The following is an 18,349-nucleotide window of genomic DNA, read 5'->3' as shown; positions in this document are numbered from 1 at the left end:
TCGGTAGCATTTTTTACAAATGACATACAAAGAGTAAAAAAATTCTTTTTGCAATAACTACTCATATAGTCATATGACCAACACTAAAGAATAATTTCTCTTAGCAAAGGGCATTTTAGTATGTTCAAAAATTCCACTAAACACTAAACTTCTCCCTTTACATAATAGAATAGCCAATACTAGTTTTTGTTTACAATAAAAAAGGAAAAGCAATCTTATTGTCCAGTAGCTCATGCACAGAAAGAAGCTGCTGATATAGAATAAAAAAAGAAAAGAAAATAGAATATAACCACCAGCCTAAGTCGATTTTCTAGTCTATCAAATCTATACCTTCTCTTTTGGTCTTAAACCTCCACCTCTTCCTTATAGCCACAGTTCTTGGATCTTTCTCAATTCTCATTTCCACCTGTCCCTCTTATCTTTTGCCTATTTTATATCTGCTTTAGGTCCTCCATTTTCTGCTTTACTTACAGCTTCCTCAATTGCTCTCTTTTTCCTTTCAAGGAACCCAATGAGGTCTCTCAGTGCACTTTCAGGTTCCTCATTCTTCAGCAACTGCTCTCCTACTTCTGCAGGAGTCACCTTCACAGTGGCTATCAACTGCTCTATGCCCAAGAAAAGTGTGTGGTCTGTAATTCCAAGGTAATTGGAGGCCAGCATTTTGAACCCAGATGCAGATGGGGTGCAAAAGGACATGTGGATGTGCACATCCATACGACCCGGGCGCAACAAGGCAGGGTCCAGCCGCTCTTTGTGATTCGTAGTGAACACTATGATCCGCTCATCCCCACAGCTTGACCACAATCCATCTATGAAGTTGAGCAGTCCTGACAGAGTCACCTAAAAAGGATGGAATGTAAATGAATTAATTGGGTCTTATCTTTTGGATGAAATGCATTAAGGACTACCATAATGCTCAAATAGTATGCTCCAGTGATGGGAGGCAATTACATGTCAATGATGTTTTAGCTTGTTCTGCCTCTCATCATTTTGATGGATTAGCTGGTATTTGCTTTAGATGGACATTGCTTACCTATCAGAGTTGACAGTCTTCAAGGAATTCATTTTACTATCTATCCAAAGCAAACATATTCATCGCCAAGGATGAGCACATTACTCAGTTTGTTTTAGCAGAAGAAATTCATTGCTGATGCAGTGTATGTAACCATCTACCTAAATCAATTCTAGAATGCCACATCGAGCTAAAGTAACAACCTACAATAGTTATTTGTTCTAATCAGTACACAATAAAGTCATCCAATATGTGCATTTCAATTTCAGGCAAGCTTTTTAGTCTCGTTTTCCATTTATTCTCTCCTTGTTGACAATCACTAATTATCAAAAACCTCTCAAAGGCAAGTTTAGATACCCTGCTTATGTTTTGTGTGCTGATTGGTGTTTAAATCCTAAACTACATCGTTTAGGCTTCTACACTCAACCTTAAACCCTAAGACGATAACTTGAATATGACCACAGAATGAGCACACAAATCATATGAAGAGGGTCCTATTTCCTCAAAGTTCTCAAGTTGTAGTTATTGTTAACAAGAGCAAAGACACAATAGCCATGACCCTTGTTTCTAGCAACCTCTCAAAGTTTCAGGGGAGGTGGTGGTTTTTCTATCTGGACCCTGGTAATTAGCAACAAAAACTTGTAAACGATAGTTTGAATAAGGCAAAAACAACCCAAGCAATAATCATTAAGCACAAAGTGAAACCACATATGATTTACTCAGTTCTTGGAGCAGTAGATGCACGAGGACGAGGGTTGGAAGCCCTGGCTTGTGCAAGCCTATCCTGCAGTTCAATGGAGCAATCAATATCCTCCACCACAAGAATCGATCGGTTTGCTGTGGAAACAGCAGCTTTCTGAGCTCAGAATTATGTAAGAAATTAATGGACTTAATCCTTGTTCTATTCGGATGCTGATCATGCTAATAAAACTTAAGAGTCAAGTGATAGGAGTATTAATCAAATTAACTACAACAGGAAAAGCTCAACTAAGTCATATTCCTAATCAGAATGGGATTATGATAGTGAGCTGCCTTATACTATAAACAAGGCATTTATTAATTAGTCATTATATAGAGTTATACTAGGATTAAACCATAGATATCTTAATGGGAGGTACACGGTTTGATCAAGACTCTATATAAGGCTCAGGTCCCTGACCACACAGAACATCGATCTATGCTATTTGGTACTCTGCCCCATATTGAGTAAAGCTCTGAAGAAATTGTGCTGGTTGGAAGGCTTGTGCTCTTAGACTTCAAGATACTTGCTGCAGACGACATGGCTTCTTCAGGTAAGTTTATTCTCACATGTCTTATACTTATGCAATGGTGATTATACATGTCTGGTGTTTTTAGATTGTGTGTTCATACAGAATATGTATAAAGTGTTTTACAAATTACGCCTAATATCAGTCAACTCCAAGTCATACACATCAAAATTGAGGTAGTTAGCCATGGCAGCAATCAAACTCGACTTCTCAGTACCAGGAGGCCCAAACAAGAAGTACCCACGTTTCCAAGCCTTCCCAACTTTCCTATAGTACTCTTTCCTCTTCACAAACCTCTCAAGGTCCTCCATTACCATCCTCCTCTGGACCTCAGACTCCATTGCCAGTGATTCAAATGTTGCAGGATGATTAAGGTTCACAGACTGCCACATGTCCCCTCTCCTTCTTCCCATCATTCGATCATACTTCAAAGTGAAAAGTTTCAAAGTCTTGATCTCATCCTTGAACACCTTGGCCTTTTCCAATACATAAGGAAGGTAAGACCCAAGAACCAAGTTCTTGTGCTTCTTGTGGAAGCTCAACTCCAAGTACCGGAGCTCGGACTTCACGGTGGAGCCCCCGTATAGCCCTCCGCCGGAGTCCGGGGTCGCTATGTACTTGGATGGAATTTGTTTGGAGACCAACTTCCATTTGAGTTGGACCCCATTGAAAAAGTCAACCACCTCTTCATTCCTTTCCATGGAGACCAAAATCTTGTTTTCTTTGGCGGGCATTGTGACCCTGAACCTCTGGATTTTCGGAGAGATTGTGGGTCTCAAGTAGACTTGGGCGGCATTGAAGAGGTGGTTGTGGTTAAGACCCTCGAACTCGTCGATGACAAGGGTGAGTTGGGAAGAGAAGGCGGTGAGAAAGCTTCTGAGCTTCGTTGAAACGTAGTGTTGAAGCTCGCTGGGGACCCAGTCGCGGGCGATCGAACGGACGAGCATGGCGGTGGCGGCGACGGAGGCTGTGGTGGAGATCAAAGTTTTGGCGGAGGGCATTTCCATGTTTTTGGTGAACATGGTGATCATGGGTTTGTTTTGATGGGGATTTTGGGGTTGGTTTGAGGAATTGTGAGGTGGGTTTTGGTTGTGGAATGTGGGGGAAGTTCTGAGGTTGAAGATGGTGGTGGAGGTTTCAGTGCTTTTTGCCTCCTCTACCTGCGAGGAAGAGCATTGCAGGGTCGAAGATGGCTCAGATGGTGTCGTTTTGAAGATCAAAAGGTCGATGGACTTGTCTAGGGCTGGGCATCGGTCGGGTTGGGTCGGGTTAGAGCCCAACCCGTCAGCCGGGCTGATTATTCGGGCTGAGGAATAGATAACCCATTCTGCCCATTAAGTGTGCGGGCTAGGCGGGTTCGGCTTAGGCGGGTTAGCGGGCTGGGTGGGTCGGTAGCGGCCCAGCCCATTTACGAATGGGCTTTTTCCTACTGAAAGTCTGAAAGTTCCAACAGCAAAAATTTAACATATTCCAAGACTCCAACAGCATAAATTCAACATATTCCAAGACTCCAACAGCATAAATTCAACATATTCCAAGACTCCAAGTTTACAAATTATTCAGTGAAATTATTCCAAGACTCCAAGTTTACTTTGTTTCAAACCAACAAAGTAAACAAACCCATATGACAAGTTTACAAATTATTAACGAAAACCAAATGAAGTTTACAAATATTACAATGATACAATCCACATGAATATAAGCTTCTAGCCTTGCAGAAGCTTCCAGCCTTGCAGATTGTCACTCCCAGAGACATTAAGAGCATTTTCATGTACTAGCAGATGTTGAAGGAGATGACAATGATGCTCCAGATACCAAGAACTCTGCAAACCACAAAAAACAGCAAAGTATGCATATAAAAAATCAAAAAAAATCAAGGAATAAACTGGAATATCATAATAATTACCTTGCTCCACAGCTTCACAAAACTCCAACTCCGAAATGGTTGGTTCATTGAATGGACAAATAGGTGTCGACCTCAACCAATCTTGGGAGCATATTAGCGCTTCAACCATCTTGGGAGTTAGTGAGCTCCTATATGGATCAATGACACGGCCTCCAGTGCTAAAGCATGACTCGGATGCCACACTTGAAACCAGAATGGCGAAGACATCTTTAGCAAGTGCACCTAAGATTGGTTACTTACTAACCCCATTGACTCTCCACCAATTCAGCACATCAAAGCTCCTTACAGCCATTGAATCACATGCATCTAACAAGTACCTATCCATCTCATTTTTAATCACACATGAGGATGCCTCTGCTCGCATGGCACGTAAACCTTGCATCAAATCATCTTCACCAGCACCCCCCACCCCACCAACCTCATTATCTTGTGAAGAATCAACAGATTGAGTGGAAGCACTAGTGCTGCCAGATTGGGAAGCCACATCAAATAGGCCATTATACTCATGAAATAGGGATGCCAAAACATTTTTAACCACATTTGTAAGCTCATTGGCCTTAGCTAGCTCATATACTTTCTTAAAACAGAAATTCAAACCCTCTAGTTTCATCCTAGGGTCAAGAACATATGCAACCAACAACAATTTGTTCATGCTCTCAATTGAACCAAAGTATTTGTCATACTTAAGTTTCATGTTTTGTGCCATTTTCCCTAAGAGGGGATCTTGTTTTGAACACAAATCAGTCAACATTAATTGCAAAGAACATAGATCAAAAAAGGTTGTGTTTGATGTTACATAATGGGAGGCACTTAGCTTCAAAGTCATATCATAAAACTTCTTCAAAAATGTCAGAAAAATTCTAGCATTCTCCCAATCATCTTCACTAGGTGGACCAACCCTATGAGCAACCTCACTAAAGTATTCTTTATAAGCCCTATCATCCTCTAACATCCTTTGGAAGACCTTTTTGAACTTGACAGCTGTTTGTAACATCATAAACGTGGAGTTCCATCTAGTTTGAACATCCAACACCAACAAACCTTTGCTATCTATCCTCACAAGTACTACAACCTTCTTAAATTCAGCTAGCCTTTGAGGGGAAGATCTAATATATCTAACTGCATTCCTAATGCTTTCAACAGAGTTGTGCATCTCCTTCAACCCATCACAAACAATCAAATTAAGTATATGGGCCGTGCACCTAAGGTGTAAAAATTGCCCCTCCATGATCAGACCATTGTCCCAATCCCTAAGTTTTCTTCTCACATAGCTAATAGCAACCTCATTAGCAGATGCATTGTCAACTGTTATTGTGAACAGTTTTCCAATACCCCATTCACCTAAACATTTTTCAATGAGTTTCCCTATTGTATCTCCCTTATGATAGAGCTATTTGCAAAGTTCAAGATTCTTCTATGGGGAACCCAATCAGCATCAATGAAATGGGCAGTAAGCACCATATAATTGATATTTTGCACTGATGTCCATGTATCAGTGGTAAGGCAAACCCTTTGACCACTTAAAAGCTTCATCAATTCAGCTTTTTTATCATAAAAAAGCTGAAGGACATCCCTACCAATTGTTCTCCTAGAAGGAAGGTCAAACTTAGGACAAGCAACCCTACAAAACTCAACAAACCCCTCTGCCTCCACAAATCTGAATGGCAACTCATCAATGATTATCATCCTAGTCAATGCCCTCCTACATGCCTCTTTATCAAAACCCACAGCCAGTAACTGATTGCTACTCGATGACTCACTCGCACTCCTTTGAAAAGTTAAAATCTTCTATTTTTTTTGCTCTAATCTTAAAGGGTACTTTTTGCACTAGCTGTAGGATTTTTTGGGTCTTTTGGGGGGTCTTCCTTAGTGAAATGATCCCACACCATAGATGTGGACTTCCTTTTCCTAGTATTTGGAGGTTGAGAAGGAGGAGGGCCCATGGTTCAATGGGGTTGAGGGTTTGAACAACTTCTGATGAAGGATTTTGTGAAGAAGTATTGGGTGGTTGTGATTGAGGTGGTGTTGGTGTTGGTGTTGGTGTTTGGTTTGAACCCTCCATCATATAAGGCTCTCAAAGATTCAAACAAATGATGATGTGCACTATGTAGTAAGTAGAAGCCAGAAGGGGAAGATGACTTACTGACTTACTGCTACACCAAATTGCAGTTCTAGGAGATTCTAATCCAGGATTGCTAGAATGCTAGGACACAAACTCGAATTCCAGAAGGCAGCTGCAGACAAAATATACATTCAATATTTCAATATGTTAGTCAATACTCATACTAAAAAAAAAGGCCAAAAACTACTTGAATCGCACAGAAATTCAACTACTTGAATACCGAGTGAGTCAAAAACCCTTAATCAACTTACCCAAAATCAAAAGGCCAAAATGTCTGAGATCGGGATTTGAGGATTTGAGGATTTGTTAGTGCAGGTGACTAGTGACTGCCTGACTTGTGTGGTGGAGAATCATTCTCCGAGAATGGAGATGGACGATGGTTGGTGAATATCGAAGGTGGGGGTCCTGGGGGAGATCGAATTTGGGGATTTTTATTTAGGGTTTCAGGTGTGGGCTATGGTGGTGGGAATGGATGATGAGATGGTGATTGGAATTCGTGGTGGTGGAGAACAACAGTGGTTGGTGGAGATCGAAGATGGGGGAGATCGAATATCGGGATCAAGGGTTTCAGATCGGGATCGAAGGATTGAGGGTTTCAGAGTGGTGGTGATGGAGCTCGTGGTGGTGGTGGGAGGTGGTGGTGCTCGGATGGTGGAGTAGATCGAAGGAAGAATGGTGAATGGTGAGCAGCAGAGCATCAGGTGAATGGTGAGCAGCAGAGCATCCAAAAAAAATACTGAGACTTGCAGTTGAAGAGCCGAAGAGGCGAAGAGGGTTGAGACTTGAGAGACTGAGACCAAAAAAAAATACAGGATAGGGTTTAGGCGCAAGTGGGCTTGGGCTGGGCTAAAATGGGCATTTGGGCTAATAGTCACAGTAGTCGGGCCGGTCGGGTTAGTAATGGGCGGTGGAGGCCCCAAGCCGTTTCCGGCCCAATTAGCTTCGGCCTGGCGGGCCACTTCTGGCGGGCTCACCCGTGATGACGTGACCCCGACCCAACCCGACCCGACGAGTCGGAAATGGGCGGTAAATCGGGTTGGTCGGGTTCATGCCCACCCCTAGACTTGTCGACTTGAGCGTGGAAGACTCGCTATTTATAAGTCTAGAGCGTGACTTGACTACACTATCCAACTCGGAAATACTTGTGCTCTTTTTGCTGTTCCATTTTTAGGCTAAATTACCACTTTGCCAGTTTGCCTCTTATAGTTTAGGCTACATCCAAATTCCAAACTACATATCGAAGCTGGATACAGAGGCAGAGAGTCCATCCATGCCTTATGTGTGTCGATTTAGTCTACTAATATTCTTGTTTAATTACTTTCTTTAGATTACTAGTGAAAAAATGAAAGGAAACCTTGTTTACTTACTTACACTAAGAATTTAGAAAGAAACTAAAAAATATTGAAAATGTTCATAAATGATATCAGAAACTAGAAACTAGTAAATTTTTTCATTTATTCCTCAAATTAGACAAATTCTATGAAGCTTTATATATATATATATGTCATGTCTGAGGCGCAGGATTTGGAAGTTCATGTTATAATTGATGTAGATCGAATTCACTCCAAATGAAAAACTGCTATTACGTGGGATATGTATACTTGAAGCTTTGCATTTGCAGTAATTAGGAATCATTTAGTTTGTTTTACATATATGGTTCTAATTATAATTAAGGTCATTTATTTCAGTATACTTGGTATATTTTTTCTTCCCCTGCTTTTTGAGGTTGTTTTATGCTAATTTGTCACATGGGCACCGGTAGGGGTGGACATAACCCGATGCAACCCGACCAACCCGACCAACCCAACCAAAATGGGTTGGGTTGGTTCAGTTTCTAACACCCAATTTAGAGAGGCCGGTTCATAACCCGACCAACCCGACCTCAAATGGGTTGGTTAGCGGGTTGACGTTCCAAATAACCGATCAAACCCGACCCAACCCGACCTAAAAATTTAAAAAATTAAATTAAATATTCACATGTCTAGTTTCTCATCTCACCTTGTTTAGAATGGTCAAAGGCTCAAAGCAATGAGAACTCATCTCACCTTCCCTAGTTTCATGGCCTATGTTCTTTAATATTATAATAAATTAATATCAATCTTTAACATGGCTTTATTCTTTAATATATTAATATTAATGTTTCACATATATGGCTTTCTTGTTTTACATGTGACTGTAATTGTTCCACTGTAAAAGCAGACATGACTAAATTGGGTTCATGTGTAGAAAATAGAGACATTAATTTTATAACTTAAATGGAGTTTCATTCATTTATAATTTGGGCCTAAATTTTAATTGTATTTTGAGACATGCCCAAACCGATCAAACCGACCAACCCAACCCGACTTTAATTGGTTTGGTTTGGTTCGGTTGTTTCACCTTCATTGGGTTGGTTTGGTTTGAAAAATCACTAAGCCGAAGGCATTGGTTTGGTCTACGGTTTGGGGGCTAAACCGAACCAAATGGACCCGTTCCATCCCTAGGCACCGGCCCATGTACACTATACTTTCTATTCATCAGTTTTTCCCACCACCTGCTTTCTCATTTCCACGTACCTTTCCCTTTTCCACGTACCTTTCCCTCTATCTTCTGCCTATATTATATCTTCTTTAGGTGCTCCATTTTCTGCATTATTGCAGGGTCATAGAGGAGTTCAAAAGTCGGATCGATTGACTTGTTGACTGGTCACTGGAGCGTGGAAGACTCGCTGTTTATACTTTGCGTTCTTTTTGCTCTACATCCATTTTTAGGCTAAATTATGATTTTTCCCCTTATAGTTTGGATTACTTTCTATTTTGGTCTTTGTGGTTTTAACGGCTAGAGAAAAACTTCGGTAGGGAGTTTATCATGTTTGTGTGGTTTATTCAATCAAGGGCAAATAAGCAATTTTATCTGAATTGGCAATGATCCAAAGTGGAAAATGTCTAAACTAGCTACAAGGATCAAGTAAAAGAATTTTCTGAATTACATGGACCTATAGGAACCCAAAATACTCATCTGCATGATAGCCCAGAAACAGTACGTTTTAGCAAAAATTTGGGTCAACAAGGAGGTCAGCATCTATATGGTAACATTATGATTTTAAGCACACTACAAGAAAAGTGAGCAATGCTCACTTTTTAAACCAAATTTACTGCAGATTGCAATTGCTAAAAAATTTGGTCAATATACGCTGTTTTGCCTTTGACCCATATGTCACCCCCCTTTTTAGTTTGTGAAAACTAACTAATGTAGTAATGTATATGGGTATGGCTTATGGGGTAACTAATTATTCTAACCAACCATTATTAAAAATGGTACTTGGTGCAACTATTGAGCATCAGCTGCTTAAACAGTGGGAAATGAAATAAGAGGAATTTACACTATTGTGAAATCACTAATTGCATAACAGTTGGAGGGTTAAGCAATAATTAATAGTTGCTGAGGCACACTCTCCAATACACTGTGAGATCCAAGAGTTAGAGTAGTAGTCGGACTCGGAACAAACCCACCATTTTTATGTCTGTCTTCTCCTTGCCAGTTACAAACTCAGCCACCACGTGATTGGGGAGGAAGGAGAAAGAAGAGAGAAGAGAGTGGGGAGGAAGAAAATCAGATCAGGGGAGGGAGAGAGGGAGATCGGGGAGGGACTTGGGAGAGAGAGAGTGGCGCTGGAGAAGGTGGACAGGAGGAGAGAGAAGAGAAGGAGGTTTGATATTATACCATATGCTGACTTGCTGAGTGAGTCGCGGCGGCTGGGAGAGAAGAAATGAAGGGAAGAAGTGAAGAACTGAAGAAAGGTCATGGGATGGAAGTCAGGAGGGAAAGAAAAAAAAAAGAAAAGGAAAGAAAAAGAAAAAAAAGAAAAAAAAGAAAAAGGAAGAAAAAGTCAAAAAGGAAGAAGAAAGGTTCTGCACAACTTCTGCTCAATGCTCACGCCATCCATCACGTGGAGAAGTGGAAGTAGGATTAGGAAGGAAAGAAGAAAAAAAGAAAAGGAAAAAAAAGGAAAGAAAAAGAAAAAAAAAAGAAAAGAAAAAAAAAAGAAAAGAAAAAAAAGAAAAGAAAAGAAAAAAAAAAGTTTAGGGTCAATTAGGATTTGAGATCTTTGGGCAATCGGAAAAAAAAAAAATTTGGAGTTTCGTTTGATTCTTTTGAGATTTTGTTTAGTTATTTTTAAACTCTAAATCATAATACATTTTTATATAATTAAAAATTCTAAAAGGCATAAATCTTAATATTTTATATCATATTTTAAAAAATATAGAGTATATGAGGTTTAATGTAATATTATGACATATAAAGTATTGGGTTTAGTGTATAGATTATAGAGTATAAAAAATATAATAATTTTATTCATTCATTATATTAATTTTATTTAACAGTATTTACCTCCAGGGCGCATTATATTCATCACATATCACATGAAATCTACCATATAATTTGGTTTCTTCAATGTTTTTTATCAATATAGTAGATAATATGTTAAATAAATATATGGTAAAATTTCATTCAAAATTTCCGTATTTTGATAGCAATTTCCATCGTTTCCGTCTAATTTTTGTCGAAATTTAAAAATCTTCAAAATTTTCGTCGAAATTTCCTCGAAACTCAAAATTTTATTCCTTGGATCCGACCCATAAACCTTCTAATTAATGTGAGTAGCTTAACATATTATATGACCCTAATAATCAAACAGATGGGAGAGAGGAAATGGGAGACGCCTAATTGACACTGGAGGTGCTAAACCACCCTCTCTGCAATTGAGAGTTTCAATTAGTTGGTCTAATCTGTCTACTTCATTGTTAGTTTGCCAAAATCCTTCCCAATCCCTCTCTTCACCCTCTTCACCCTCTTCGCTTCACTTTGACAAATCAGTTTGCCCTAAAATTCTCCCTCTCGAACTCCTTCGCTAGCTCGCTCTCTCTGTCTCTGTCTCTCTCTTTTTCTTTGCCTCAATGGCCCTCTACATCGAAACCCAAGAGCACAATCCCTTATTCGCTCTCTCCTCTCGACCTTTTCAAAACCCTAAAGCCCAGACCCAAATACTTCAAAAACAAGCAGCCACTCGCTCAGCTCCCTCTCTGTCGTCCCTACCTCTGGATTTCCCTCTCCCAAAGAATCGAAGATGCCCTGGAAGCCCTAATGCCCAAACGCAGGAAAAGGTAACTTTTGTTCTTTGCAGTTTTTTTTTCGCTTAATGCCTGGATGTTAGATTTCTGATGCGATGTTTTGTTTTCTGAAAAAGTGTATATATTCATGTTACAAGTTAATTTCTTCTTGGCAAATCTCTAATCTTTTTTATTATTATTTTTGTATAAGTACAGGTGATGTGTAGTGACACCTGTTGTAGATTCTGATGGTGCTATGTTAGCTGCTAATTTTCCCACTCTTCCCCAGATTGGCCCATGTTTTATGGGTGGATACTTTCTTGATTGAGAGACATTATCTTAGTTTTTTCCTTTTCCTTTCTAACCCATAACCACTTCAGAATCTTATAGTTTTTATACTGACTTAAATGTTTAATGAAAGTTTTAAGATATAGGGTAGCTCGCTAAGAAATCTGTGGTACATTTTCTATAATACCTTTATCACTGACATTTTTTTTTTCTTGAAATCAATGTTAGCAGGATATTGTTAACTATATCTGTGATGATGATGATGATGATGATGATGATGATGATGATGATGATGATGATGATGATGATGATGATGATGATGATGATGATGATGATGATGATGATGATGATGATGATGATAAAAAAGCTGTATAGCTTGTTGGCTCAAATACAGTAAGTTAATTTTCAGTTCAATGCTTCATGATTCTTGATGTATCTATGCAATGCCTGAAGATATGATTTTAAGTTCAGATGCACTCAACACTTTATTATACTCGCATAAAACCTTGTTGGGCTTTGCTACATCTTCACATGGTGAAGGACTCATAGTCATTATACAATTAAATGTGTTTATGTGATTTTCCTTGTGAGGTGAATAATTTCATTATTCTGCCCACTGATTTTTTTCCTCGTGCAATCTTAGTATCTCTGATTAGTTTTCTACGTTGAAATCTTACATGTTCCTGCAATTCAGACATTTAGTAGGTCCGCTTGATTTCAGTTTTTCCACTCATAGGTTGTCATGTGTTTAGCTTTGAACCTTCAATATTATGATAGAGTACGCCATTGGTCTGCACTAATGTGATTAATTTCCTTTTTCTAACTACTCTTTCTTGTTCACATAGGCTGGAATGCACATATATGCAAGGGCAGTTGCTAGGCTAGGGGAAATCATAACAAGAGTTGTGTGATATGCATATATACCATCATTATATATGGTCTGTATGTATACTGTTAGGAAAAAACCATTATATTCTGCGTGCAAATTAGAAGTATAATAAAATTCTTTTACTCAACAGCATGTTAATAAGGATAAATGTTGGGACTTTATCTTGTGGGGTATGCTTTTTCAAGTTTTCAATTGTATTTCTCACTTGTTCTGGTTGACTTTTGTAGGTATACTTTTAGGCTGATGCTTCTTGTTCTTTGATTATAAATTGATTATTTGGTTATTTATTTTTTTGATCTGGAGGTGCTGCTTTGCTCAATTTATTTAACGATTCAGTACTTGGTTTGGGATTCTAATCGATCAAACTAATAAAAATTCAATGCAGGAGAATCTTCCTCCTGAGTTCAAATTTCATCCTACATATGAAGAAAGTGTTATCTATGTTGAAGGGTTTCTGGTTAGTTTCATGTCAAAAGTTGTAGCAGTTGTTTATCTCAGAAAGTGTGAGGCTTGGGACCTCCCAGGTAGTTTAATTTTCTGTTTACATGCTTCATGCTTTTGTATTTTGTATGTTTGTCTTCTTCCTCTATTATCTTATCAATTTTCATCTAATGTGTCCAATGATTTTCTTTATTATTGTGTAAGTAATTTGAGAATTTAGGTGTTATAATTGATTCTATATATGTTTTAATGTACTTACAAGGTCTACTTTGCATGTTAACCCTGCTATGCTCTATTACTTTTCTGTTTTTAGATTGAATGTTTTCCTTATTCATATAGATTGAATCAAAACTATGAAATAAGGTTGAAGATCTAGGACTAGCATGAGAGTCTGTTGATGATTTTCCATCCATTTTTTATGGTAATGATCAAAAGGTATGTTTTCACTTCTATTAATTATTCGATAATGGCATGTTTCTAACTCTGAAATATGATTTTTTGGTTCTCTTGCAGATTTCTGTATTTGTTATATGCTCATTATCACAGCAGCTTGTATACAGTTAATTTACATTTGAAATGAGGGCCACTTCTGACAATGGAGAAGAGATGTCAGCTAATCCATGAGCAGGGTGATATGATCATAGTAAGAAAGCTATTTCTAGTTTTTTGATTGGTATTTTAGTTCAGTGAACATAGTCCCCTTGAGGTGAAATTGAGTGAACTTGCTGCTTTATACTTAGGTGATGGTCTTGGTATATAACAGCAAGTTTGGTTAAAGATGATGTGTTCAATGTTTTGATCTGTCTACTTGGTTCCGTTTGGACCTTTTGTTTAGGGGAATGATTTTTAATATGTGATGTAATGGAGATGGCAGGCTGATAGGTCTAGTATGTTTTGGTCAACAAGTTTGGAACACTTAAAGTATTTTATGGTATGTAATGGTTGACTTACAATATATAAATATGCAGTTGGCTTCAATTTGGTTATCTGATACAATTGGTTCCATTTTAATTTCCAATTTTGTTTGTAAACTCGCTTGTGTGTCAAGTGTTCTTAGTATATATGCATTTTCCAATCCTTTGGAAATGCACATGATACAGGTTGAAAATCATGCAGTAAATACTGTATTTTCCAAGAATAGCATAAAAGAAATGCTCTACATCATGTACTGCAGAACGTGCTTAATTTACAAATTCATAAATTTCAAATTAATTTCTATTCCAATATATCTTTTCATGCAACTATAAAATGAAAGTAAGGCTCTTATATATTAGTGGTTGAATCCATTGCAAAAGGCAGCTTTTATGAAACTATAAAATGAGGGTGAGGCTTGCGAATATTAGTAGCTAGATCCATTGCAAAATGCAGTTCCTAAGCCACTTCAGTAATGAATTGTGCAACTACTTCAGAAACCATTCTCTAAGGTGACTCGATTCAGCCACTAATGCTTCCACAAAACAGTAATGGTTTGATTCACTTAGCATTGGACTGCCACATTAGTTGGCTTGCTAGCTGTCTACATCAATGCCACATTTTAGTGACTGTATAGTGGCAATTGGTCTAGCCAACTCAATTTAGTTGCTAATGGAGCAATAGATGTAGGAAAAAAATGGTGAGTATTGCCCGTATTTGTTGTAGGGGCAGGTTGGGGTGTTGGTTTCAAATGGAGGAATATATGGGCTTCAAAGTTCAAAGTAGCATTAGTATGCTATGTATGCTATTGATACTAGAGGTAGGGTTTGAGTTATGATTTAGGCACAAACTCTTTGTACACAAAGGCACACAAATGCATTGGGTGGCTAGGCTTCGCCTTGTGCCAGCTTAAGTTTTGTTCCTTTGGGACTGTGAAAAGGTACACAAATGCATATGTTTTTTAGTTATAAACTTATCATAAAAGAACTCGGTAACATTCCAGCCATTCTTGACCTATAATAAGATCCCAAAGATTCTTTCTAATACCCATTAGAAAAAGAGGAAAAAAAAGAAAAGAAAAGATGCACATAGAAAAAATCCTCATCTTGTTGCTGACTTGTAAAAGAGGTTTAGACATTATGGATTTGTGGTTGTAGAAGATGGGAAGTGATTGGGGATATTTGAATAAGAAGGGATGTCGGTGACTGGTGAATGGTGTATGGTGATGGTGATTGGGGAGCCGGGGAGGGTGTGGTGTGGGGGGACCTCAAGAGGCATGCATGAGAGACTGATGAGGAATTCAATTCTTAAGTGAGGGCATTTTAATCTTTTCAAATGCAAATTGAGTTTTGCATTTTAAATTTTTGAATTTTAAAAAATCGAGTTCCTTTGCTTTGCAAAAAAATTGAGTTTTGATATGAGCTGATAAATGCTCATTCAAATGCTTTAATTATTAAAATCTCCACAACTTGGGTAAATGATTTGTTGTAATATGTATAATTGAATTTTCGTAATCAGATGGGCTCCACGTGTAAGGTTTATAAAATCTCACTTTTCCTTTTCAACTCTCACCTAATCTTGTACTATGACAGCTGTCTTTTATGCCACGCATGTCCTTTCTCCTCTTAAATGTGGATGTTGGCAGGGTTGCTTTTCAGAATCTGTCTTTGGGGTGACATCACATTATTCTTCTTGTTGCTGAGGGTTTCTTGTGGGATTAATACTTAGCGCAACATGTTATTCTAGGTTATAAGTATTCTCGGCCGAGAGGCAATAGTCTCGGCCGAGAAAACTCTGTTTGTTTGACTTTCTCTAACTCGTTGAGACTTGCATTAGCTGTTAATGCCGCGTGACATTTTTTATTCTAGCCCCAACAGGTTTTTAGCTTCTCCTTTAAATCAACTTTTTCTTTCACTCATTCCGTCATGCCCATCTCACTTAATAACCAAGGAAAATAATGAAAAATTCACCACTTAGCAACTATGCCACTACTCCTAGTTTCAGACAACCTTTTCAAGCCCTACTTATCACAGTCTATTAATTGCTTCGATCACGAAGCATTGTCAAATTAATACTTCTCCATCACATTATGTTACTTACATTTGGAACCCTCACATTTGTATGCATATTTACGACGTCCATGTCTTTAGTTCCAGAATCCCCGAAATTCCAACTTGACTCCCTCTTCGTATCCACACTTAACGTCTACAACACAGGGCTTGGGGCTAATTGTGATGTAACCCTCACAATAGAAGGTGAGAAATAAATAATATGTGAGCCCTTTATTTGTGAGAAATAAATAGTGTTAATTTATAATTTAATAAATGGAACCCTACCAAGTCAATGTCCTGGCAGTTGTCTCTTTCAATGTGATCAAGCACATCTTCTTCGAATCGTCGAAACAAATCGTCCATAGCTTCTTCTCCGAACTGACGAGCCAGAATGGGCTTTAGCACGGCCCTTAGTTCTGTGGTCAGTATTGCTGCCCTTGCTTTCCTGTCAGCTTGCTTTATATGTGAGGCACAGTCGCTTTTGAATACTTGCAAGTTTTGCAAAGTAAAAGATCCTTCAGCCTCGATCACTTCTTTTACCTCCTTCATTGTTGGTGTATAAAATGGCAAATTGAATGTGTCCAGTTTTTCCTCTTCAATCAAACACTGAACATATTCATCCAACTAAACTAGTTAGCTAAAGAAGGAGAATTGTCCTCCACTTATACTTGCATAGATACAATTTGAACATAATTACTCGCAACAAATTTTATTTACTAAATGTTGCCTGTTCATTCATTTTAATTTGTGCCAACTCTAAAAAAACCAAGGATATAAATTTCGAAAATTTCGGCGAAATTTTCAAATTTTTGAGGTAGGGAAATTTTAACACTAAACCAACAAAATTTCGTCTGAATTTCGATGATTTCGCCGAAAATTTTGAAAATTTCGCCGAAATTCTCGAAATTTCGACGAAATTTTCGATTGGGTGGGATTTCTGGGTTTTAGGGAGGCTGCGATTTGGGAGGAGCTAAAGATGTGGAGGAAGAGAGGATGGGCTGGGTTTTGGTGGGTTTCGGTGGCAGGGGGCAAGAGCAGGGAGAAAGAGATGAGGGGTCGGTGCAGGTGAGGGGATGGCGAGAGAGAGAGAGAGAGAGAGAGAGAGAGAGAGAGAGAGAGAGAGAAAAAAAGGGTGGGCTGGTGGTCGGCACAGAGTCGCAGACATGGAGTTACTGAAGGAAGAAATGAGAGAAAGGAAGAAGAAAAAAAAAAGAAAGAAAAAGAAGAAGGAAAAAAAAAAGAAAGAGAAAGGGAGGAGAGAGAAGAGAGAATGAGATGAGGTGGTGGGTAGTGGACTAGTGGCTAGTGGGTAGGCTGCAGCAGAATTTTCTTGAGTGAGTCTTCAGTGGGGCGTGCCCCAGTGAGGCATGTCTCACATGAGGTGGGACCCACATGAGGAGAGAGAAGAGAGAATGAGATGAGGTGGTGGGTAGTGGACTAGTGGCTAGTGGGTAGGCTGCAGCAGAATTTTCTTGAGTGAGTCTTCAGTGGGGCGTGCCCCAGTGAGGCATGTCTCACATGAGGTGGGACCCACATGATTGTGGGTCCCACCTCATGTGAGACATGCCTCACTGGGGCATGCCCCATAGAAGATTTATTCGAATTTTCTTACTTATCTGTTCATTTGTTGTAAAAGTTGGGACTTTCCCTTTAATTGTCAATACGGTGGGTAGTGTGCGTGAATAATAATGTGGAGAGAGAAATTATTATAAAAAATTTGATTTTGGATTTTTAAAATTTATGTTTATAAATTTACAAAAATGTCCATCATTTTAAATGCTCATATCTCTCAAATTGTAGTTCCGATTGATGTACAGTTTGCGCTCACATGTTTGTGTGTTCGAGACTTTTCCAACAAGCCACAAATTGAAGTCAAAAGCCCAATAGTTCAAAAAGTCAAAAAACGGGTTAAACTAATTTAAAACAAAAATTATAAAATTAATCTAAAATATTTTATTTCTCAAATAAATTTTTAAAATATTTCAAATATTTTTCAAAATAAAACTTGAAAAAATACTAGGTCTCACAATCTACCCCCCTTCAAAGGGGTCTCACAATCTATCCCCCTTCAAAGAATTTCGTCCTTGAAATTTTCAATGAAAGTAATAATGGAACAACTTCAAATAAACACAAACAACAACAATCCAAAGCTCTGAAAAGTTCTTTTCATTTATGAAAAACTGGAAAATAAATTACACAAACTCTGAGGTGTTTGTTCAATCAAATTTATGTAATTATTAATTAGTGAACTATTTTTTTAACAGTATTTGCCTCCAGCACGCATTATATTCATCTTATATCACATGAAACCTACTATATAATTTGGTTTCTTCAATGTTTTTTATCAATGTAGTAGATAATATGTTAAAT

At 38.3% G+C, this 18,349-nt stretch overlaps 1 protein-coding gene, 1 long non-coding RNA gene and 1 pseudogene across 3 annotated transcripts in view; 1 reads left to right on the top strand and 2 right to left on the bottom strand.

Moving 5' to 3' along the window:
• Positions 1 to 354: 354 nt before the first annotated feature.
• On the bottom strand, positions 355 to 3,470 carry LOC147277002 (AAA-ATPase At3g50940-like). Its single transcript, XM_086253190.1, has 3 exons — positions 2,414 to 3,470; positions 1,746 to 1,873; positions 355 to 840 (listed from the first exon to the last, which is right to left on the bottom strand). Exons 1-3 carry the CDS (start codon positions 3,309 to 3,311, stop codon positions 427 to 429), a joined length of 1,440 nt encoding a protein of 479 aa, XP_086109316.1. The 5' UTR covers positions 3,312 to 3,470; the 3' UTR covers positions 355 to 426.
• Positions 3,471 to 12,981: 9,511 nt separating this feature from the next.
• On the top strand, positions 12,982 to 13,602 carry LOC147277001 (uncharacterized). Its single transcript, XR_015123769.1, has 3 exons — positions 12,982 to 13,099; positions 13,356 to 13,451; positions 13,530 to 13,602. It is a non-coding gene; the product is annotated as an uncharacterized LOC147277001 (long non-coding RNA).
• Positions 13,603 to 16,010: 2,408 nt separating this feature from the next.
• The window catches only part of LOC147276996 (S-adenosyl-methionine 4-1-methyl-2-pyrrolidinyl-3-oxobutanic acid methyltransferase-like), a 37,065-nt pseudogene continuing 34,726 nt past the window's right edge, over positions 16,011 to 18,349 (bottom strand). The window contains exons 4-5 of the transcript XR_015124095.1: positions 16,265 to 16,585; positions 16,011 to 16,133 (exon numbers count right to left, since the gene is read on the bottom strand). The product of XR_015124095.1 is annotated as an S-adenosyl-methionine 4-1-methyl-2-pyrrolidinyl-3-oxobutanic acid methyltransferase-like (transcript). The remainder of the gene's footprint in view (positions 16,134 to 16,264; positions 16,586 to 18,349) is intronic.

Source organism: Dryas octopetala, chromosome 8, assembly GCF_963921425.1.
Source record: "Dryas octopetala chromosome 8, drDryOcto1.1, whole genome shotgun sequence".
NCBI classification, from domain to species: Eukaryota; Viridiplantae; Streptophyta; class Magnoliopsida; order Rosales; family Rosaceae; genus Dryas; species Dryas octopetala.
This window is presented reverse-complemented; position numbering and strand designations above follow the sequence as displayed.

Bases quoted from the DNA above. Each gene is read 5' to 3' on its own strand.
- LOC147277002 (XM_086253190.1), bottom strand. From the start codon at position 3,311: ATGATCACCATGTTCACCAAAAACATGGAAATGCCCTCCGCCAAAACT. The intron at 1,874-2,413 runs GTAATTTGTAAA...CATAATTCTGAG, and splicing joins GGAGTTGACTGATATTAGGC to CTCAGAAAGCTGCTGTTTCC. The intron at 841-1,745 runs GCTCCAAGAACT...CATCCTTTTTAG, and splicing joins CTCGTCCTCGTGCATCTACT to GTGACTCTGTCAGGACTGCT.